Here is a 24,626-nt window from a genome sequence, read left to right as displayed (position 1 = left end):
CAAATGCTGTGATTTCACTTATATGAAGAATTAAAACAAACAAACAAACCAAGGTTATAGATACATAGAACAGATTGATGGGTGCCAGAGGTGGAGAGTGGAAGGTGGGAGAAATGGGTGAAGGGTTTAGAAGATACAGACTTTCAAATACAAAATAAAGAAGTCCTGGGGATGTAATGTACAACATGGTGACTCTAGTTAATAATATTGTATTGCATATTTGGAAATTGTTAAAACAGAGTATATCTTAAAAGTCCTCATTACAAGAAAAAAAATTGTTGTAACTATATATGGCAATGAATGTTACCTTGTGATGCTCATTTTTATATACAAATTTCAAATCGCTATGATGTACACCTGCAACTAATACAGTTGACTCTTGAATAACACAGGTGCGAAAATCTGCATATAACTTTTGACTGTTTAAAAACTTCACTAATAGCCTTTTGTTGACTGGAAGCCTTACTGATAACATAAGCAGTTGAGTAACACAACTTTGTATGTTGTCTGTATCAGAAACTGTATTCTTACAATAAGGTGAGTGAGAGAAAAGTCAGTGTTACTAGGAAAATCATAAGGAGAGAATACATTTACAGTATTGTACCATATTTATAAACAAAAACAAAAACAAAAACAAAAACCCATGTATAAATGGACCTGTTCAAACCCATGTCGTCCGAGGGTCAACTATATAATGTTAGACCTCAATTAAAAAAAAAAAAAAAGATTGGCATCTGACAGAATCAGTTTTGAATTTAAATTCTTATACTTTATTAGTGTTTTTACCTTGGATAAGATACTTTTTGAGCCCTGATCTCTTTAGCTGTTAAGTGGGCACCATACCAGCCTGTTAAGTTGTATGTAGGACATAAATGACATAATGTATATAAATACTTACATGTGCAAGTGTTCCCATTTGTCATCTTTAACTGGTTCACTACCATTAGCTTTATGATTTGGTTTCTTTGGTCGATTTTTTATAAAGTTCCCTAGAAACCCAGCCTGATCCTTTTGATGATGCTCATGATTTACTTGCTGGAATACGTTCAGAAGAATGGAGTTGATAGGACGCCAGACTTGATGTTTTGAGACCAAGGACATAGTTGCAAATTTGAGAAATTTTACTCTCTCATATTTCTCTTCATGCTTTCATGGCTCAGACAGTTGGGAATAGTTAACTAAAACAGCCATTTAATTGATCTTAACTCTCTTTCATGAGCACAGTTTCTAGTTGCCAAAAATATTGCCATCAGGATGCTTTTTGTTTCTAAAAACACGGAAACTCATGTTTAGTAGCGTGTATGCTAGAGAACAGTTGCTAGATTCCACAGCTTTATTGTTATTTTAATTTTATTTCATTTTAATTACGTTCATTCATGTGAAATGGCCAACATTTGGCTGTTTTTACCCATAAAAATGGTAATTTCATATGGTTCAACTTGATATTCTGGGGTCTGGTGACAATGTTTTCCTCACACACTTGGCAAATCATCTAATTTTGTGTCTTATAATTTGTTGTTTCCTCTAAGAACTTAAGAAGTTTTAATGCATTTCGGATTTTGTAAATTTATTTGGTGAATGTCATTCTCAAAAATGCAAAAGAGTAAGTTAGAGAAAAATATGTAATACTTTTTTCTTAACAAAAAGAGGAGATGCTGACTAATTTTTGAGAAGACTTTTAATTTATGGTTAACTGGATAATTGGAAACAAAAACTAGAGCTTGTTGAGACTTAAACCTTGAGGTCATAGGTGCTATCAGATAAATTCTGAGTACCTAAAAATTCTTTTTGAATTTTTAAAGTTCTTTGAGATCAGCGTTCTTCTGAAAGTCATGTCTCTAGCAAGTGTTAAAATGCTGTTGATGTTTTTAGCTTCTGAGTGTTTACTGACGTATTTTATATTATAAAAACAATGCCTTTTAGCTTAATTTAACATTCTGTTTGTAAAATGTATCTAGTTCACATGTTTGTTACACTTTGGAGCTGACGATTTGAGTTTTGTTTAAAAGGGCATTAATTTAACAAATACTTCGTGTGGATTAGAAGTAGTAATATGGTGGTAAACAGCGTAGGAGCTTTTCGTGTTCATCACAGTGTGGTACTGATTAATGGCTTCTTCGTCTCGCTGTCCCGTTAAAGTGAAAAGGGAGATGGTTCAATTTTTTTTTTATTTGTCAAGGAAGCATTTATTTGTTTAATAGGAGTAACATGTAGCATCTGTGTTCCACTTTGTGGCGTTCTGTGGGTCTGTAGGTGGGCCTTCTCTTCGCAGCCCTTTGAGGTAAGCGGGCGGGTGTGATGGCTGCCATAAGGACGTGGGTTTAGTGGGACTTACATGGCGGCACCAGGCCTCAGCTCTTGAGCATTGAGGGTTTCCACCTGCTGCGCCGTCTGCTTCCCTGCTCTGAAAGACTGTTTCCAGTGGCACACTCCCTGCTGAGGTTGGCAGGTTCAGAGCCCCTTAGGGTGAGGGAATTGTGTAGGAGGAAAACTTGCCTTAGGGAACTGAGCTCATTGCTGTTTATGATGCCATTAACTGGCCCTTTGTAAATACTGTTGGAGCAGTGGCCTGTCTCCATGCTAAATTTATCCTGTATGTCTGTCTCTTCCGCGGTGATACCTAGTCCTGTGTCTGTGGCTCGCAATAGAGTCATCTAGGCTAGGCCATCATGTTAGAATCTAAGTAGTCAAGAAATGTTCAGTGATCTCCCAGTTAATTTTCTACCCTCATTTCTTGTCCATCTCCGCTGATCCATTTTTTGAAGTTTTATGGAGGCATAATTGACATACAGTAAACTACGACTATTTAAAACGTACAGTCTGATTAAGTTCTGGCATGTGCACACACTCATGAAGCCATCACCATCATCAAGAAAGTGAACATGCCATTACCCACAGAAGTTTCCTCATGGCCCTTTGTCATCCCTCCCTCCTGTCGGTTCCCCATCTCCAGGGCCACCACTGATCTGCTTCTGTCTCTGTAGATGAGTTTGCATTTCCTAGAATGCAAAGGAATTGTAAAGGAAGAACACTCTGTGATGTGTCTCCTGTACTATAAATTCTTCACACAGCACTACTTCATTTCTGACACCAGACGTGTGGGTTTTCCACATATCAGGCAATTTGACACCAGCTGGGTGTCCTGCAGTTTAACTCAGTTCTGACCTTTATCTCCCTGGGAGACAGCATGAGATCCCACAGGTTAAGGGTTCTGTCCCATAAGACTGCCCCCCACTCCCAACTGGCCCAACTTCATTCTCAAGCCCGGACTGTTCCCTGCGCTTCCAGCTGGCTCTAAATTGGGAGTTTCCATACCCCCTTCTTAGGTTTTATTAACTAGCTTGAGTGGCTTACAGAACTCAGAACACTGGTTTGCTTACTAGATTACTAGTTTATTACAAAATATTTTAAAGGATATGGTTGAACAGCCAAAGGTCTGGCAGAACACATGAGTTTTTGTCCCCGTGGAGTTTGGGATACACCACTCTCCCAACATATGAATGCATTCTGGTTCACCAACCTGGAAGCTCTGTCCTTTTGGGTTTTTATGGAGGCTTTATTACATAGGTATGATTAATTAAATCATTGACCCGTGGTGATGGAACTCAATCAAGTCCTTCCCTCTTCCCCAAAGTTGGGAGTGGGTGGGACTGAAAGTTCCAACCCTCTGATCACATGGTGGGTTCCCCTGGCGACCAGCCCCCATCCTTAGTGGCTTTCCTAAAGTCACCTCAGTAACATACTCAGGTGAGGTTGAGAGGGATTTGTTACAAATATCAAAATCATAGCTCTTATCACTTAGGAAATTTCAAGGATTTTAGGAGCTCTGTGCCAGAAATAGGGATGAAAACCAAATATATATTTCTTATTATAAATCACAGTATCACAGTTATGTAAAAGGAATATCCTCTTTATATAGTATATATGCTTTTTTGGTCTGGTTTTTATTCAGCATAATTCCCTTGAGATTCATTAATAATGTTGTTACATGATCAGTAATTCATCCCACCTTATTGCTGATTAGTTGAGTTTATCTGTTCACCTTTGGTGGATTTGGGGATTGTTTCTAATTTTGGCTCATTTTGGCTACTATAAATAAAGCTGTATGAACATTCATGTGCAAATCTGCATGTGGGCATATGCTTTTATTCCTTTTGCATAAATACCTAGGAGTGAAATGGCTGGATCGTATGATAAGTGTGTTTAACTTTTTAAGAAACTGCCAGACTGTTTTCAAAAGCGATTGTGTTATTTTCCATTTTCTTCAGCAGGGTGTGAGAGTTCCATTTGCCCCACATCCTTACCAACACTTGGTATGGTCAGTCTTTCTAAGGTTGGCTATTCTCAAAGGTATGTGGTGGTATCTCATTGTGGTTTTAATTTGTACCTCCTTCACAATGAATGGTGTTGAGCATCTTTCAGGCACTCATTTACTTACCATCAGTCTGTCCTCTGTGAAGCGTCTGTTCAAAACTTTTGTGCATATATTTAATTGAACAGTTTGCTTTATTATTGAGTTTTGAGAGTTCCTTATGTATTCTGCATATAAGACCTTTAGTAGGTATGTGATTTGTACTTCTGTCCATTTTATTAGAAATTTTTAACCTTTTATTCCAGAATGTAACTTTGGGGAGTGATGTGGGATTCATTTATATTCTTATGTTTGACACTTTCCCCAGTCTCCCCTCCCAAGAGGCACTACCTCCTTGACATCCTCGTCACTTTTTTTCTGTCTTTTCTTCCCCTTTCTGTCAACATACTCGGTCTGTATTGTCTTTCCTTCAGACCAGCTTCTGAGCCAGCTGTACACGAGTTAATCCCTTCCAGGGTGTAGCCCTCTCTTCAGGGCAGAAATGATTTTTAGTTATTATTGAATGTGTTTGTCGACTCTGGGATGGTCAGTGCATTGTTTCTTGAGTCTGGAGATGTGCCATTCTAGTGTTGCTCAGCATCGGGTTGGCCTGGCCTCAAGTACTTTGTCAGAAGTCTGGTCAGAAGCCAGAGCAAGGGTTCAGAATCAAAGATAGAGACAGACTTACCAACCTCCCCTAGTTACTAAATGTTGTTTATTTTTAATTTAATTCACTCTGCTTACTGTATGGTTTCAATTTTTTGAAATTCATTCACTTTTTTTGGTGTAAATTCATGGCCAACGTTTTCATATATGTTTGAAAAGAATACATTCTTGCATTGTTATGTACAGATTTTTGAAGTACTATCAGTTAAAATTTGCTAATTGTATAGTTCAAAATACGAGTTTTTTTGGTTTCTGAAAGAAGTATGTTGGCATTGTGTACAAAAAAAGGATAATACAAGTTCTCAATATGAAACGTGCATTTGCCTTCATTTATTTTATTGCTTTTCACTTGAGTTTCTCTCGGGTCTTACAGTAATATTGCTGTACCTGCCCCTTTTCGTTGTTAGCATTGGCCTGGTGTATTTTTGTTGTCTCTTCATTTTTAGCCTTCCTGCTTATTTCATTTTGGATGTGCTCTTGAATATTCAGCTTTTTTTAAAAAACTGAGTTGGTGTGTTGCTTTTTTTTTTTTTTTAACAGAGATTCATGTACAGTTGATCTTTGAACCACATAGGTTTGAACTGCGTGGGTCCACTTCTATGTGATTTTTTTTTAATATCATAGAGTACTTTAACTGTATTTTCTCTTCCTTATGTCTTTCTTAATATTTTCTTTTCTCTAGCTTTATTGTAAGAATACAGTTTATAATACATAAAAAATAACATACGAAGTATGTTAGTTGACTTTATGTTATTGGTAAGGCTTCTGGTCAACAGTAGGCTATTAGTTGTTAAGTTTTTGGGGAGTCCAAAGTTGTATGCAGATTTCTGACAGCACGGGGGGTGGTGGGGCCCCTAACCCTCATGTTGCTCAAGGGTCAACTGTAGTGGATAAAAACAGTGACCCTGGGTCCATACTGCCTGCCTTTGAATTTAGGCTTTGCCATTAACTGTTACGAGGTGGTAGTCAAGTCTACCTAACTGTTGGTGCTTCAGTTTCTTCTCTGCAAAAGGGAAGTATTAATAAATAGTTTCTACCTCAGTTTGTAAGAATTAAATGAGTTAGTATATTTAAAACACATAATAATGCCTGGCACATTATGTAAGTCTTAGCCATTATACTAATAGATGAGTTCATGCATGAACATTCATTAAAATTATGCAGAAGGTCACTATTAGTGCTTTTTATTTCATTAAAATTTTTTTAAAATCCATTTCCTGCCCAGTGCTGAGTTTATTACAGTTTTTTTCTGTAATAGTTTTGTTATTGATACATCAAGTATTTTTTAGTTGTTTGCACTAAATTAAAATAATTACACATATAATACATGAATATATATATTTTTTTTGAAAACTTGGAACACATTTGAGATTAACGTGCTCTTTGACTCTCATGTCCATCCATCCCCGTAGAGGTAATCACTGTTATGAACTTGGGATGTTTTCTTCCAAACCTTTGGTAGGCATACCTGTATATACACACATACAGGGAATATGTAGTCACTTTTGCACAAATGCTTTTTTCATTCATCACTGTATTTTAGAGATCACTCCATATTTATTTACCTTGTTGCTTTTGATAGCTGTCTTTCCCTCTAGTAGTCATTTCCAGTTTTTCACTACAGCGGTGATGCAGTGAACATTATTGTACATGAACCCTGGTGCACAAGTGAGAGTATTTCTCTCAGAAGAATAGAGACAGAAATGGTAGGTCAAGGATATGATATTCTTAGTTTTATTAGATATAATCCTTTGGAAAGACAATTTACCATTATTTACCCGTCCATCAACTAACTCTACTATTTACCTTTCTAATACTTGATAGACACACTTAAATTTTTCCAATATGATAAGGGAGAAATAGTAATTCTTGTGGTTCCACTATCCTGATTGCTAGAGAGATGGGGCATCTTATTATCTCTGGGTTGGTTGCTCTTTGTATTTTTCTGTTGTGAATTGTCTAGATCTTCCCATTATGGTTCTCCAGCCACACACACTGATGGCCACATCCTCTCTGTCCTGTGTTTGGCTTATTATGTCCTTTCATCTGATCCTTCTGCATTTTAACTTTTGGAGAGTATCTGCCATTTATAGTTCTCTCACGTTATTGCATATATTTTAAGTGTAGGTCTTTTTTCTCATTTCTGGGGATTTGAAACCTAAGGAGAAGCCTAGACAGGATGTTCTGTTTATACTCCTCCCCTAGACTTGTTTCTCTTTCTTCAGTCTTTCTGTTCAAATTATATAGCTTTTGAAATGATTTCCTATAAAGAGTTAATCATGTACACGCGTGTGCGCACACGCGTGTGCACGCACGCACACACACACCCTAGTTCTTATAAATGTTTCATTTTGATTGAGAGATTTATTTAGTATTGCTAGGGCCTAAAGAAGAACAGTAAGTTACATGTAACCCAAGTCGAGGGAAAGAAGATGGTCCCTTTCTCTCGTCCCAAAGATTATGTTAAACTGCAGTTTTCTTTACCGTACCCACACACAACAGCATTTCTCTGATTCTCCTTAGAGACTGGGTATATACTCATAGTCTTATACACACAACTTTCTGGCCAGTGTCAAATGGGATTTGAATTACCAAGTGTCATGCTGAATCATGCTCAGTAGAAATGTAGGTGGAATGCTTCCCTGGCCTGGGAAGTAGGATGGGACACAAATACCTGGCTTTCTAGAATGCTTAACCAAAAGCCAGCCACTTATAAAAACTCATGTATATCAAAAATATGAAACAGAATAAGATGAGAAGATCTAACACTTATGCATATAGCAACAAAGGCAGCATCAGGAGTTGGGGGACCAGACAAAACCACCTATTTAGTACAATAGTAAGGTATCTTCTATAAGTGGAACTTTGGAAATGTAGATCAACTTCTTCCTTTCATGATTGGAGTCGACCACTCACAGTAGATGGTCAGGTGCTTGGTTCAGTGTTGGGAGGGTAGCAGGAAGGAGAGGGAATAGAAACATCGTATGAGAAGTCAAGGCTTACTTGGGTACCAGGGCAGAGAATTTTTGCTGCCTTGGCTGCCTTTATATACTGATAAAACACAGAAATGAAGTAGCCTTGGCTTGTTGGCATATTTACAAATGTGGCTTATGGGGGAACATTTACAAATGGGAATGTGGTGGGCAGAGCACCAGCCGAGTCAGAGATTGAGCTTCTAATGTCTCCTCAGTCCTTGGCAAATCTCCATAATGCAGGTGATTTAGGATCTCTTTGTCTTGATCTCTGATGACAAAATGAAGAAGTTAGTCTAAATCTCCCAGGTTCCATTTATCTAAAAAAGTTTATTTTATTAAATAGCTGGTTTTGTGTGGCTGGTCAAAACAGGGAAGGAAAATAGTTCCTGGCAAAAGCATCTTCAAGGTTCCTAGAGTAGTAACATGAATCAGGGTGAATTTGCACAACAAAGAAACAGAAAACAGATGTATGCTCAAATATAAAATATATTCTGTAATTTCAAATGTACCGAGTATCTGGTTATATGGACAGCAGGGCCTTATAAAGAGACTTGGAAATGGAAGACAAATATATTTTTAAAACATTTCACATCTAATAAGAATTTAGTAATTTATTTAAATTAAAAAATCCAGACTATAGAAGCATAAGAATCAATTTAGGTAAGTGTAGTTAAATAGAAATAAATGGTGGAAGGTGCTAGAACAGAGGCTTTTTTTTTTTTTTTTGAGCACTCATCACCCTCCCCTATGATACCCAGGAGACAAGAGCAGAGGAAAGAGACCCCAGGATTGTTCTTAGTGACTGTTCTTTGCCAGGATCCCCACTCTGCTTCTCTATATTCTCACTTAGGACAGATTGCTTTTCGTCACTTATACTGGCTTTGAGGTTTCTCCCGTCAGCAGAGAAACTGCAAGACAGGAGCCAATGGGGAAAACCTTGGTGGGGAGAAATCTCAACCTAGACATCGAATCTCTGCCTTTTCAGTTAGACCCACATATCACCTTCCAATTGAAGTGTCTTTCAGAGTGCCTGTTTGTAGCCCACAAAAGGCAAATGATCACTTCTTATCTCAGAATGCCCTCCAGAAATAGGTACTTGACAGGTTTCAGGTATATCACATTATTCTGCAGACATGAATCTGCTGCTTTTCCCTGGGATACTTGCTTAGTTATTGAGGCTGCTTAGCAATTTTTAAAAGTGATGGAATGCTTCCCGTAAACCTTGAGTAAGGACCTCCATTTTCCCATCCGCTATGCTTAATGAGTGCAGCTCCCATGTGCCAGGCATGGTGCTGCAGGGTCTGTGATGCTGTGTCCCCCTCCCCCACCCACCACTGAGTCTTTCTAATTAATTTAATTTAATTTGATTTAATTTAATTTAATTTCCCAGGTATGAGAAATACCTACAATGTAGTGCTTGTCACACTGGGTTGTAACTTAATTTATATGTCTATGTCTCTCACTAAACCATTAATTCCTTGAGTAAAGGGATTGTGTCTTTTTTTTTTTTTTAAGATTTTATATCTTTGTGAGAGAGAGAGAATGAGCAGGGGGAGAGGGAGAAGCAGACTCCCCACTGAGCAGGGAGCCTGATGCAGACTCGATCCCAGGACTCTGGGATCGTGACCTGAGCTGAAGGCAGATGCTTAACCGAATGAGGCACCCCTAAAGGAATTGTGTCTTATTTTTGTCTACTCTTCCTGTTGACACTGGCTAAAGAATAGTAAAAATGCACTGTTTGGAGAGCAGATGACTCCAATATGATAGTTTTCTGAAAGGCAGTGGAATATCCAACTGAAAGGACAAAACAAAGCTTATCGGAGCTGGAGGGAACGGAGGGAGCAAATCTGTTTTTCTTAAGAGGAAACTGAGGCCCACCTTGACTGTGACACTTGCACAAGGTCATGCGGTGTTAGTGACAGAACTGGGACCACAAGCCAGGTCCGCCTGTTCCTAATCCAGTGTTGTTTCACTGTACCTTCCTGTGTCTCATCATGTGGAAACATACAGACCGTGTTCTGAAGAGCAAAATGTAGTCATTCATCCCAGTGAAACGCTAGTGATTAAACCTCACCCAGTTTCCCCCCCTTCACCCCACTCTTCCCAGCTTTGATCTAAAGCTTAGCTAAAAGAGGAGGTAAGGCAGTATAGCTCTAGAAGATAATGTAACAGCTTGGGAGTTGAGGAATCCTAGGCTCTTCCATTGGCTGTGGGAATGTAATATTAGTGGCGAATATCTCTTGGGAAATGTCAGTAGGCAAGCAGCGTGCCATGAGACTGGGGTGCACAGACATGGCCCTTGCCCCACGAGAAGTATGGTGGGAAGTCGGAGCAAGGGCTTGGCAGCACCATGTCACTCGGTTCTGTATGAGCGTGGGACCAGGACCACCTCTGCCTGGATCCCTCTTGAGTACAAAACTCGCACATAGAAGTCAACATGATTAAAAAGCCGGACATCTGCAGTGCGCACGCGTGTAGTTTGGTGTGTGTAATCTAGTCCGTACCGCGTGATTTAGTCTTGCCTCACACCGCACTTTGATTCCTGGCATGCGGCAGTCAGAGCAAAGGTTACAGCACACCAAGAATAGAAAAGACAGAATCATTAACACTGTCAGGTTCTGCAGGTGGTGCATGCTCTCAGAACTCACAGGATGGTCTTTATGGCTGCAGAGTGAAGAAGGGAACCCATCCCCAAATCTGTTCGTTCAATTTTGTACACTCAACTTTCTCTATCAGTAATATCGTTTTAAAATATCTCATAAAGACTTAATGCAGTTAATAGAAGTTACTCTGCATCCAGTCAGCCCTTCCTACAATTGCAGTATAAGCTGGGGAATGATCACAGTGGTGGGTTTCAATTTAATTTATACTGCCCATTGCAGTATATCCCATGCACGAATGTGATCTCTTATCCATACTAATTATCCATACTAAGTGTTATTCCTTTCTTTCCAAAAGAGTTTGCTCACTTTGGGGTCTGTGCATGCATATACTTAGAGTACACTCAAATGTTCAATCCTCAAGAATATCACTTTGCTTTCTTTTCCCTTTGTGAATGTAGCTAGCTGTTTAAAGTCTTAACGAAAGAGGAAGCAGATATGTTCATCTTGTTCTTACCATGATGGCAGAGAGTTTGTCTTCCAGTTAGGATGTAAGAAGTTGCAAATGAGCATTGCTTCCATCGGTAAGAAAGAGAAGAAGCCATTGGTCTGTAAAGTAATAACTTTTCTTGAATTGCAGAGAGTAACAAGCCCTCCTGAGGAGAGCAGGACATTTAAGCTATTTTGTGTTTTGCAGAGCATGGGAGGAACAGGTGACTGCCATAGAAGTGGCGTTTAAAATGAGTTCTTAAAGGTTGAATGTGAGTTAACACATCCCTTTAGAATAACCAGGAGCCCAGATACAAGTGGGGGTTCACACTCACAAGCTCTTTTCTGCAGGTCTCTACCAAGTGCTCCTAAGAAAGATGAGTGGCAAGCCTGGAGACTAGACAGGACCCCATTGGTGGTACAGCCGTGTGGGAGATGACCATACTAGGGGACTGGCAGGACATAAGGTCTGTTATCCCACCCCTTCTCTCCTTTGACACAGAAGTTGTGGGGAGGGCAGCAGATCCTCTAGCACCCAGGACCCAGGCAAATATTACTGCTTCTGGAGGAAGGCTAGGAAACCCTTTTGTCCACCCTTTGTAACCAGCGAAGATCTGCTTCTGGGACCAAGCATAGTAGCAGAAGCAGAACAACCTCTTAGCCCCCTGATCTTTCACTAATAGAAAACAGAGTTCTGCTTATGTTGCATGAGGAGCAGAAAACTCTTATGCCCAAGACAGGGACAAATACAAGGTGGAGTCTAGCTGCCATGGGAAGGAAAGGCACAGATGCTGAGGAGGCCTGCTCTGAGGTCCAGGTCCATAGGCCCTTCCTGAGATATAGGCTGGACCAGAAGAGCCAAGAACTTTCCCTTCCCCAACCATGAACCGCACATCTAGAAACAAAACAACAGTAGCCCTCTCCTGGAAGATGAGAATGTGGAGAGGGACACCTCTATGACACAGGTGTGAAGGGACTGCTGGGTGGAGCAGGAACACTAAGAAAAATTTGACATTTCAAACCCCACACCAGGTACAGGGTAGCAGCCCATTGCTGGGGGATTTTGATGCTCTGCTACATTAGGTAACAGTAGGTTGATTCAAATCCTCTGTAGTAAAGGCATGCTGGAAGACCACGCAAGCTCATTTCCAGGCAGAAATACTGTTTGCCTAAGTTGCTAGTGTTCTACAGATGATATCCAGCATTGAGCAAAAAAAAAATTATGCCACAAAAGGCAAGAAAAACAACTTATTGTCAGGAGATAACACTATCAACAGGAACAGGCTCAGAGATAATCCAGAAGTGGGAACTATCAGAGACTTTAAAATAACTGTGATTAATGTATTAAAGGATGTAGTAGAAAAGGTGGACAATATGCGTGGACTTGTAGAGAATATCAACAGAGAGAGGAAGACTATTTTTTATTTTAATTTTTTTAAAGATTTTTTATTTATTTGACACAGAAGGGGAGAGAGAGAGAGAGAGAGAGCAAGCACAAGCAGGGGGAGTGGCAGGCAGGGGAGAGGCAAGCTCCCTGCTGAGCAAGGAGCCCAATGTGGGACTCAGTCCCAGGACCCTGGGATCATGACCTGAGCCGAAGGCAGACACTTAACCGACTGAGCCACCCAGGCGCCCCAACTATTTTTTAAAAAGAGAGTTAAATGGAAACTACTGGAAACAAAAACACATGAGTTGGGTTTGTTAGCAAACTGGGCATAGCTGAGGAAAGAATCAGCTAATTGAAGCTTAACTCAACAACATAAAATGAAATTATTGGATCATGTGGTATTTCTGTTTTTTAATTTTTTGAGGAACCTCCATACTGTTTTCCGTAGCGGCTGCACCAGTTTGCATTGCCACCAGTGGTGCGCAGGGTTCCTTTTTCTCCACATCCTCACCAACACTTGTCATTTCCATATAATGGGAAAAATATATATATATATATATAATGGAATGCTGCTCAGCCATATATTTGGATGAGATCTTGCCATTTGCAATGACATGGACAGACCTAGAGGGTATTATGCTAAGTGAAGTAAGTCAGACAGAGAAAGACAAATACCATATGATTTCACTTACATGTGGAGTCTAAAAAACAAACAAAAAGCAAAAACATACCCATAGATACAGAGAACAAACTGATGGTTGCCAGAGGGGAGGAGGGTTGGGTAACATGGATGAAGGGGAGTGAGAGGTAGAGGCTTCTAGCTGTGGAATGAATAAGTTACTGGAATAAAAGGTGCAGCATAGGGAATATAGTCAATGGTATTGTAATAGTGTTGTGTGGTGACAGATGGGAGCTCCACTTGTGATGAACACCACATAATGTACAGAGTTGTAGAATCACTATGTTGTACACCTGAAATGTGTGTCAACTATACTCGAGAAAAAATAAACATAAAATGAAACCTAGAAAGAGGGAGGGAAAGAGAAAAGGAGAGTATATAAGACAACACTTCGCTTCTCATACCAGATGTATGGCTTTCCCACACATCAGGCAGTTCTCTGTTATGTCAGCCTGGTCTCCGATAATTCTATTCAGTTCTAACACTAACTAGAGTTGGTGTGGATCCCACAGTTTAAGGGCTCAGTCCCACAAGACGGCTCTCACTTCAGATGACAGTTGCATGTCCTAGGTTATGACCTGAACTCCTGACCAACTGGCTATAAATCAGGGTTCCCACAACCCCTTCTTTTGGTTTGATCATTTGCTAACACAGCTCACAGAAATCAAGAGAAATAGTTACATTTACCAGTTTATTATATCATAAAGGATATAGATAAATAGCCTAATGAAGAAGTACATAGGATGAAGTCTGGAAGGGTCCCAAATGCAGGAGCTTCTGTGCCCACGGAGTTGGGGTTTGCCACCCTCCTAATACATGGATGTGTTCATGGAAGATCTCCAAACCCATACTTTGGGGATTCTTATGGAGGCTTCATCACATTGATTGATTATTCTATTTCCCGTTCTTCTGCCCTCTCTGAAAAATAGGGGAATAGGGCATGGGGCTGAAAGTTCCAAGCTTCTATAAAATTGGGGGAAAATATTACGTATCTTATTTTAGGAATGAATGTTATACTTATATTAAAATTAAAGTAATAATACCATTAGTATGTTACTTTTTTTTTTTTTTTTTTTTGCCCCACACACATTTTCATATGAGCCTCTGAACAAGCTGTAAGGCAGGCAGGGAAGGTGTAATTAGCACACACAGGGACTTGGGGTTAATTTGTTAAGGTAATACATAAATCAGAGTAGAGTGTACCTTTATGCTCTATATTCAACATTGCCTTCCCCATTTTTACCCACTTGATCCATTTTTTCACGAAACCTCGTCACCAGTTGATGTGTGTTACTGCTTACTGTTCAGAGTTTGAGGACCACATCGGGGAGGGTTAGAGGAACAGGGAAGCGTGACGTGTTGCAATGATGGAGGGAGAGGCAGAGCTCAGGCTGGGGGTTCGTAAGGGCGTCCTCACAAGTGATACATATGAAGTGAAATGAGCTATTCGAGTTGCTGCAAACTCATACAAATGCTGGCTAAAGCCTGAGTGTGTGTGCATGTATGTGTGGTTTTTGTGTTTTTTTGTTTGTTTTTTAGATTTTATTCATTTATTTGAGAGAGAGGGCATGAGAGTAAGAGCCCAAGCAGCGGGGGAGGGGCTGAGCAGGGAGCCCAGTGCGGGACTCGATCCCAGGACTCCAGGATCATGACCTGAGCCTAAGGCAGACACCTAAGGGACTGAATCACCCAGGCGCCCCCCATGTATGTGTTTTTAATAATGCCGTACTGAAAAGAACATATTGGCAGCCCATCCATGGGTGTTAGAAGCTGAGGGTGTCGAGAGGGGGAAGGACACCGGAACAGGGGCTGGAGGCTAGGTTCTAATGATACCCGGGATGCGGAAATGTGTCTTGGGCAGGCTGAAGTAGTGAGCTGGAACTGAATCCTCTCAATGAATGCTGGGATGTTCAGAGGGTTGTCAGATCCCTTAAAAATTGAATAGAAAAACTGCTCACCACCTAGAGAAATGGCTTGCCATCAGCCTGGGGCTCCAGAAGTAAGAAAAAACCTTGAACTCTCGGTGAGAACTTAGAACCCCAGTCCTGTGCCGGGGTCTCAGTAGAAGCAAACACAAAATTGCCCTGTAAGACAACTTTCCTGAAATGAGGTACAGAGAACAAACCCCCACTGTGAGAAGTAAGTTAGCAGTAATGAGTTAGATACTCCAGGAAATCAGCGGGTGCGGCGTATATGGGCAGCATGCATGCACAGGAATAGCGCACTAAGGTAGGTAGATGATTGAGTTATCCAGATCCCAGAAGCAGACAAGATGGGTGTCAGCTGGCCTCCACACATGCTCCTCCCTGCCCCTTGTGTAAACACGGCCCTTTCTCCTGCTCACAGTCAGCTTCCTCTGCCTTTATGGGGGCCTCCTCTTCACTTTTGGTCCCTGGCCCAATGAGTCCACAGTACTGTCCAGAGCCAGAACATGGAGTTCAGTGGGACCCTGACCATACCCCTGCCAAGAATGAGCCGTTTTGCTGACTCGGACCTCTAGCCCTGCAGAGTCCAGTGGTGCAGGGATGGAAGCACAGAACGCCTCAGTGGGCTTTTTGCAGTGATGGTAAGTAGGGTCATTCCTGCTTCTACCCCTTGGCTCCTAAACCTTTGTGTAATTCTTTGCTTTGATGGCATGGCCTGACTTCAGAATCCCAGAGGCATGCATTTGATTTTCCCTGGGAGCTTGCCAGGGGCTCTGTATGTGCCTTTTCCCATTACGAACACGGTCTGCACCATCCGGGGTTGCTGGGTCATATGGCCCAAACATCTAGGTTGCTTGTGCCGAGCCTGGCCCTGCGACAGACTCTTTTCTTGCTCTGGGCCACACTCAAAGCTGGCAGCTGCTGTGTCACCCAGTCTCTGGCCCTGTTGCCCCCAGGACCCAACCTAACAGGCACTGTGCTTCCTTCTCTGTGGATCCGTCTTTTACTTAGGAGGGGCTATCCCAGCATGCCCTTACCGCCACACCCCTAGAAGCTTCACCAGAGTTGCCAGACCCAGAACCTTCGTCGAGTTTATCTCCCACACTCCAGAAGCGTGTGTCTTACGAGGGCCTCCAGAGCATAGCCACGCACCACTTCCCCAGTCAGCATGCTGTCAGTCTCCCTCCCCAGGCCTGGCACTGGGCACCCACTTGACATCTGGAAAGGGACGTGTGCTGTTAGTAGTACACCTGCCGACTGGTGGGGCCGAGGCCTCTGCATGGTGTGCTGAGGTGTTTGGACTCAGCATCATTGTGAGCATCCATCAGAAGTCCCCGTTCCAGTTGTTAGGATCCCTGAAAGTCACAGCTTGGACCTGCATAATAATAGAGTGCTTTGACTGAGCATTCAAAAAGTCTGAGCTCCAGAGCTGTCACGGTTAGGTCCGCAGTTCCATTACAGGTCATGACGAGGACCTGTTTATACCCACCAGGAAGGCTCGAATGTTCCCGCACTTAGCTATTAACTGCTTGTTAATAACTTTCAGGACCTCATTGCCCTTATGCAGGCCACCAGCGCACGCTAGCAGGAACTAGCCAACTCTGCTGTTTTTGTAGGTGTTTTTCCTTCTTTGTCTTCCAGGGGTCTGCATTATTATGCCCGTCATGGCATTTCTCTGTACCAGGTCAGTTTCTGGGTCACTTACAACAGAAATCTGTCACGAGTGCACCACAGTCTTGTGGCAGGGCTCTCCATGTCCATCCTTCCAGACCGTCTCCTCGTCGCCTGCAGGGGGGTCTGTGCACAAGTTCCAAATCCCTGTCTTACCACTTGTTTTCCCAGACCACTCTTGCAGCCACTTGTATTCGTCTGGGTCCTCGGGAGACAGCCCTCAGGATGGGATCACACCTGTGAGGATTTGGTTAGGGGGAACTGCCTGTGTGGCAGGAAACAGAGGAAGCGAGAAAAGGCTAAAAGAGCCATTAAACTGTGAGGCAAGTCTGACCCCCATTGAAGAGGGGGGGTTGGGTGGAAGCATCCTGTCCTTGTTGGCCATGCCATCTGAGGGAGATTGGGCAAAGCCCTGGGGTGCCCTTGTCTGTCTCTTGTCTTTGCCAGTTTGTTACTTCATTCTGATCTCTTGGTGCTGACTAACCTTGCCGATCTCCATTTCCTGTGGTGGAAGAGTTACCCACTACTGCCGTTCAAGAGAGCAGCTGCTGAGCGGGCTGTGGGGGTTCCACTTCCGAATTCCCAGGGAAAGGCTCTGGCCTGGTTTCAGCCGCAGCTGGAATCTAGTTCACGGTTATGTGAACCAGATTGTCTCTCTCTAAACTGAAACATTTCCCAGAAAAGTTGGACAGACTGCAGGTTTAATAGTAATACCTTATGTAACCTCTAATAATCCTCACAAATTTGATTAGTTATCTTTGATTTTTTTTTTTTAGCATACAGAATAACTTTAAAGAATGATCTGGATGGGTCATAGTTCTTCCAGTGAAGGAATTGAGAGGCATACTTGTCTTATTTGTTGGTGACTAACTGGGTTCGTTCATTACATGTCTCTTTTTGTCATTGCAAAGCATTTTCACGAGTAATGACTGACCCAACATTTTCTCCTTTACCTCTACCCTGCTGTTCAATTTATTCAAAACTGGATTAGTGTCAGAAAAAATAAAGGCCATCTGGGGAAAAATACACTTGTTAGAGTATTTCGCACTGAATTGGAAAGCCATAAAAGCCATTGGTAGGTAATTAGGACTTTAAAAAGGAGCTACAAAACAATTTTTCTAAAATTCGGAAGAGAGTAGCATGGCCTCCCTCTGTTGTCATTTGTATTTAGACAAGTGTGGGAGTGCCAAATAGATGCATAATGATTGTGAGAAATGAAGGCTCAGGTTAATTAGAGCTGAAATGCTGCAACAACGCAGACGAATACCCAAGGAGAAGGCCAGATCGAGACGTGTCTGTGTATGCATGTGGGTGTGTGTGCAACTGGCAGACGGTTTTTCAGTGCTCAGGCCATGTTGGGGAACCGTGAAAGTCAGTGTGGAAAACACAGAACTTGTAGACTCAGTCCCAGAGTTCAGAAAGCTTAGAGGCCACCCTGGGAGAAAGTCCTAGCCTAGTACCAGGCACATAGACTCCCGCAGGTTGCCTGGAATGGTCAGCGGGGACACTGATGAACACCTGCCGTGGTGCCTCCTGGGAATCCTTCTCAGACTTCCTGTTGTTTTAATGTAATGTAGTACAGTAACAGAAGAGGTGACATACGGTGAGGCCAACAGATCGGGCGGTGGCTGCCAGTGAAAAGATAAGTGTTGCAGGTCCCAAGACTGAGGGGTATGCCACATCATGAGGGGGCCACATGGGGAAGCACCAGGTTCGAGGAGTATCTGGAAACAGAGGGAGCGCCAGAGGGAAATGGGGGCAAGAGCCTTTATTGTGGTTTCTGTGGGAAGGGATGGGTGAGGCGGGCCAAGCAGGTTTAGGATTTGCTGAGTAATTACAGCAGGCTTTGGGGCATAATATTGTCCCTAGATGTCTGGTCCCTAGCACTGGGACGCTTAGAGCAGGCGGACAATGGCCTGGGGTGTGAGAGCAGAGATGTGGGCTCTGGGTTGGTGGGTTTGCATATGAAAGGTGAGCGCCTGGGTGAGTTTTGCTAGCTCTAGGAATTGGCTTAATTCTGGGAGGAGCAGTCTGTCCAGTCCAGGGACCTACGTCTGCCTCCAAGATGTCAAAGTATCAGAAATACAGGTATAAAAGACAGGGTTAATACACCTCTACAGAGTGAAGCTTTTCTCTCTTGTGTCCTAATAACATCTTCAGCAAGCCTCTGGGTCAGCACCTTCAGTGGGGCTGCCAGGGACCCCTGGGGCCTCCCGGTACCCACAGCGTTAAGTCAGCAGTTCACTGTGTGACACGAGAGGGGGATGTCTTAAATATGAAATGGAAGGACTTGGCCGGGGTGGGTGGGCTGTCAGAGCAGGGTATGAGCCCTTCCAACTGAGAACGTCAGGAAAGTCTTGTGTGCATTTTCGAGCCTCCCTGTGTGGCAAAGAGCCTGTGCTAGCTCCTACCTGTGCCCTAATGAATGACAGGCATATCTGATATTGGGGAACTACCCAGTCCAGGGAAAGAGAGGAGGAAGGTATCAACTAGCTGTGGCCAGGTTTGGGACATGCTGGTGGGACCTCTGTGTGATACGTGTATCATTAAATTTGTATGTGTTTGAATAATTGTAGGTCCCAAGAAATGTGGGTGGTAAGCTGGGGAGGTGCTGTACTGGCAAGTTTTCTGGGCATGTCCGCGGCCTAAAAATATGGGAAAAGAGTGACATTTATCCTAAATAAATACAAAATGAATGTGGAATAGGGGAATATTATATGCATAGCCTTCAGCTCCTGAATCTTATATTTACCCCGAACTCTTACAAATCCCCCTTTTGAGAAATGATTTAAAAGCTAATTCATGCTTGGGCCAGTTTCACAAACCAGCATTACAGGCAGACCACCCATGAATTCAGATTCTTGTAGAACATCCAGTTCAGTAGCTTACCTGCGCAGTCTCTAGAAGTGTTTGCCATTGTACCCCTCCCCCCATGTCGCTCTGTGCTGCTTTGTAGACATCATGGGCTTTGTGGCTTAATTTTCTTCTCCATTTCATGGCGCGAGTCCCTGTTGATCAGTTTTCAGTATTTTTCTTTCCACACTCTATGCTTTTATTAAGTTTATCAATGATATTTTTTTTCCTTATGACGAATTCTAGTTTTCTAGTTCATGCTATTGTGATTAGTTACCATCCTGTTGTTCTAAAGGATTCTCCCAGAAAGTCATGACAACTCACAGTAAATCTTACATTTTTGCCTTGAGACTTGGAGATCTAGAATTTGCATATTTTAGCACTCCTTCCTTAAGTGTGTCCTTTTTCTTTCACATAATTTTTATACAACTGTTGTTATGTATTTTCTTTGGTCTAGCTTTATCATCTGCTAAGTAAACTGTTGCTTTTTTATTATAATAGGAATAATAACATTATAGCAACATGTAAGCTATCATAAAACTAATATAGTCAGTCACATTTTTTGAATGCCACCAAAAGCCAGGCTATTCTAAATGATTTATATAGTAATAACTCATTAGATTCTCACTCTCTAAGGTAGGTACTGCTATTATCCCCGTTTTACAACGGGGAAACAGAGGCACAGGGAGGTGAAGTGATGTGCTATAGGCAATATACCTAAGTCAGTGGATGAAGTAGGATTTGAATCTGAAAATATGGTTAGTATATTGAACTATCACCTTCATGGACATTAGACAGAAATAGTCAAAAACATTGGATAATTGAACAGAAATTTTCCCACTTTTGCGTTCCTTTGTTTTATTCTCCACATTACCACAGGACCCTTATTCACCCTTCAGATTTCAAGTCAGCAGTCATGTCCTGCATCCACCAGAGGCTGCCCATGACTCTGCAGACAACTCAGCACCCTGCCCCCCAAAATGGTTCTCTAACCCAGAGTTCATTAGTCTGTGTGTTTGGATCAGTGTCTTGCTTCCTCATAGAATAGAGCTCCACTGGGGGAGGGACCTTGTCTGCTTTTATTCCCCATTGGGTCCTTGTTACTCCCCATCCTGCTGGTAGGTTGTAGGTGCTCGGTAAGGATTTATTAGGTGCTTGAGCAAAGATTTTAAAGAAAGGGGAAAGAAAGGCAAAGATTTATTACATGCTTACACATTCCAGGTTCTTTAGATACAGGGTACCGTTCAGTTATCCTACCCATTGGGAAAAAGTTTTACCTCAAGTAACAGAAAACCCAACTACAGTGGTTTAAGCAAATAGGATATTATTTGTCTCGCATAACAAGAATTCCAGATTGGCATTTCAATTTCAAAGTTCGACTGCTAACCAGTGTCCTAGGCTTTTCTGTTTCTGTTCCTACAAGTTGGGCAATATGATAATCTTGTCAAAATGACAGTAGATCCCAGTCGTTGGATTTTCTACTGTTGTATGAGCAGTAGATTGGTTGCATAAGCAGTAGGTTTGAAACTCTATATGCCTCCTTAAACAAAAAGTTGAGATTTTATGTTAATTTATAATGTACTTCTTGAGGAGAGAAGTGAAAAGAATTGCCAGGACATTGGGGAAGGCTCTCCTGAAAGGTCTGGTGATCCTTCACCTTCCATTCTTATTTACGCCTAAGGCATCAAAAGCTAATGGGGAATTGTGTGGGGAGAGATTATTGGCAGGTTGTAACGGTAGCGTGACCTGGTTGCATTTTCCATAGGGAGAAGCCCTGGCTCAGTGTCCATGTTCCTAGATCTTTTCTTTTCCAACAATCTGGGGAGAATGTCCTGATCTCTTTGGGTGGAGAGTGAAAAGCAGCCAAGTGGAGAAGCGAGCTAGGGAATGAGGGTATGGGGAGCAGCTCTGTCTTATATTCAGTGTAGACTTTGAGTTACTACTCTTGGCCTCAGTGCATTTCCTACCCTAACCTTTAGCTATGTTTTGTTTCTCAAGTAAAAATTCTGGAATTCACCAGAAAGTAAAACAGCTGGGTGCAGTGGAGTAAGAGCAGCCTGGGGATGGAGAAGGAATTTGTGAATGGATTTTTAAAAGCCAGCAACCCTCTTTTCATATTCCTCCTTGTAGAGCCTTGTAGTACATCTCGTTCATTATCTGGTTCATCATACATCTATGGATCCATCCTCCCCCCACCCCTGTTTCATGGATACATGGCACCGCCTGCTCCTGAGCCTTTGCTGGGCAGGGTGGGCAAGGTTCTGTGGTTCGGGCGGGCTCACTTCCTGTCTCCCTTCATTTCAACCCGGCTATGCCTTTTCTGTGTCTTAATCTGGTTGGGCTCGTCCAGGTTTGGGCTGCTGTGTCCTTTCCTGCCCTTAGCATTTTTGGGCTTATGCCTTTTTTATTCTCTTTTCATTTTACTAGAGAAGAAAGGAAGGTAAAAATGCATGTATTCAGTCGTTCATACTTTACTGGAAATCTTGCTTACATTATCTTTCTATAGAAGTAGGATTGTACTCTCTATCTTTGAAATCGATAAAGTTTATGTAAGTCATTCAACATCTGTTGTATATTTAGTGGATTTATGTAGAAAGGGTAATGAAAATTCTTGGGAAGGAATCAACTTTCAAGGGAATTAAGAATCTAAATTTGTTAAAATGTGAATATGAGCTTTTTTAAAAAATGTCTTTTTAATTTTCAGATTGTGAGCCATGCCTTTAGTGAAGAGGAACATCGAACCCCGGCACCTGTGCCGGGGAGCCCTGCCTGAAGGGATTACCAGTGAACTTGAATGTGTAACCAATAGTACTCTTGCTGCTATCATACGCCAGCTAAGCAGTCTAAGTAAGTCATCCCGTTTCTAGAACACCTGTTTTCTGATGACCAGTGGCATGTTGTTAACTTTACCATTAGCAGATTGCTTTCAATTCAGTAGTTAATTTTGTCTGAAGAAGAGACCGCAACTTTGAAGGACCAACAACTTTGAAATCCCACTTGCCCAGTTTTCCCAGTGTGAAATAAATCACTGGTCTCATGATACCAACTTTATGTGCTGAAGATGTAAAGTTAGAATTGACCAATTTACAAATTATTAGATAAGACCAAACGTGTAGATTCGAAGTAGTGTCAATTTTTAAAACCTTATTAAATGAGGATAAAATGTTGATACTTTTTTTTTTAATGTGAATTATTTTAAGCTTGGACAGGACTAATTGTTTTCTTTTAATGTGATAAATTGTTAACACTTGTAACATGTCTGGCCTAGAGTAGATGCCCAAATATTTGTTGATTAAATAATATTCCAAGTAAATTGAAGATTAAAGCCAAAAATAGTGAGATTTGCTGATTTGAACCTAAATGTAGGGACTAACTTCCAAATTGAGGTCAACAGATAAGCTGCTGATTATTTTATATATATATATACACATACACACACACACACACACACAATACTATGTATATATTACATATTTAGATTTTATAAATCCAAGCAAATATAAGGAAGAAAGGACTTTCTATTATTTTTTAAAAAGATTTTATTTATTTGAGAGAGAGAGAGAGAGAGTGCATGAGCAGGAGCGGGGCGAGGGGCAGAGGGAGAGAGAGAAGCATTGGCTCCTTGCTGAGCAAGGAGCCTGATGCGGGGCTTGATCCCAGGACCCTGAGATCATGACCTGAGTCGAAGGCAGACAGTTAACTGACTGAACCTCCCAGGTGCCCCAGGACTTTGTATTATTTTAATTTTGAACATTAATGTGAAATACTCAAGAAATAGTTTTTTTTGGGGGGGAGGGGCAGAGGGAGAGGGAGAGAGAGGATCTTAGGCAGGCTCCATGCCTAGCGTGGGACCCAGCAGGGGCTCAGTCTCACAACCCTGAGATCATGACCTGAGCCAAAATCAAGAGTCGGATGCTTAAGTGACTGAGCCACCCAGGCGCCCAGAAATAGTTCATTTCTGAAGACTCGGATATACATGAAAATGCATTTTCCTTCAAAGCTTTTTGCAGTTGGAATGTTTTCCCCCAAACTTTTACATTTATATCATGATCTTGTTTTCTCACTTTGTCCCACTCCTTTTTGGTTTAGATGCATTTTGGGTGACAGGTTTTCACAGTTAAGTTTTTCAGAAACTGCTAATAACTTAGAAAAACCTCCATGATTTCACATACCAGTAGCCTCAAGCACAGGAAAATGTTTGCTAAAAATGTTCAAGTGCTTTTATTTAAATTCTGAAGAAGAAACACTTTGGATAAGTATTTCTCTTTAAAGGAATTGTACTGTGTTGTTATATTTTTAATATATAATCATTGGCTGAGGCAAAAGCAATTTGGAATTTACTTACAATGTGTTTTAAAATAGATTTCTTTTGGAATCTAAACTAATTACAATTGATTTTGGGTAGTGGTTGTTGATAAAATGTATAAATTGGTGTAATTATAGGAAAATAGCTTGTAAATTATTGAAGTGTAAAAATGTTTCTGTTTGAATTCATATATTTATAAGAATGCTTGGTCTCTTGTTTTTATGGCTGAAATGCCTATTGATGTGGAGTATAAGAGATGAAAACTAACATAAATGGTTAAAGTTTTAATAGTCAAGCTGTATCTCATCCTGTAATAACACTCAGCCGAGTGTTATGTTGGTCGTGTTTCTGTGAGTAAAACCCGACACACAGTATTTTCTGCCTATTATTATGGAATAATAGGCAGAATAATAATGTCTCCTCCAAAGATGTCCCTCTCTTAATCCTTGGAACCTGTGTGACATAATGGGGAAGTGAATGTTACTAAGCAGCTAATCTCAAGAGAATGAGGTTAGCCTGGATGATCCAGTGTAATCCCAGGGTTCCTTTAAATGTGGGAGGAGGAGGAACCCATGTCAGAATGATGTGATGTGAGACTGTCATCTGTTGCTGGCTTTGAAGATGGATGAAGAGACTACAGGCCAAGGAATGCAGGCCATCTCTGGAAAGTGGAAAAGGACAAGGAAATGGATTCTCCCCTAGAGCCTCCAGGAGGAACACAGCT

The 24,626-nt window shown here is 41.6% G+C and overlaps 1 protein-coding gene across 3 annotated transcripts in view; it reads left to right on the top strand.

Moving 5' to 3' along the window:
• The window catches only part of WASF3 (WASP family member 3), a 123,989-nt gene that overhangs the window by 62,274 nt on the left and 37,089 nt on the right, over positions 1-24,626 (top strand). For all 3 annotated transcript variants that reach the window (XM_025875308.2, XM_025875307.2, XM_073894754.1), the window contains exon 3: positions 22,301-22,443. In XM_025875308.2, the coding sequence (XP_025731093.1) occupies positions 22,311-22,443 (133 nt within the window). In that variant the 5' untranslated portion in view covers positions 22,301-22,310. The remainder of the gene's footprint in view (positions 1-22,300; positions 22,444-24,626) is intronic.

The sequence above is a fragment of the Callorhinus ursinus genome, unplaced genomic scaffold (genome assembly GCF_003265705.2).
Source record: "Callorhinus ursinus isolate GAN/ISIS: 27379988/994484 unplaced genomic scaffold, GSC_fseal_2.0 scaffold7, whole genome shotgun sequence".
NCBI classification, from domain to species: domain Eukaryota; kingdom Metazoa; phylum Chordata; class Mammalia; order Carnivora; family Otariidae; genus Callorhinus; species Callorhinus ursinus.
This window is presented reverse-complemented; position numbering and strand designations above follow the sequence as displayed.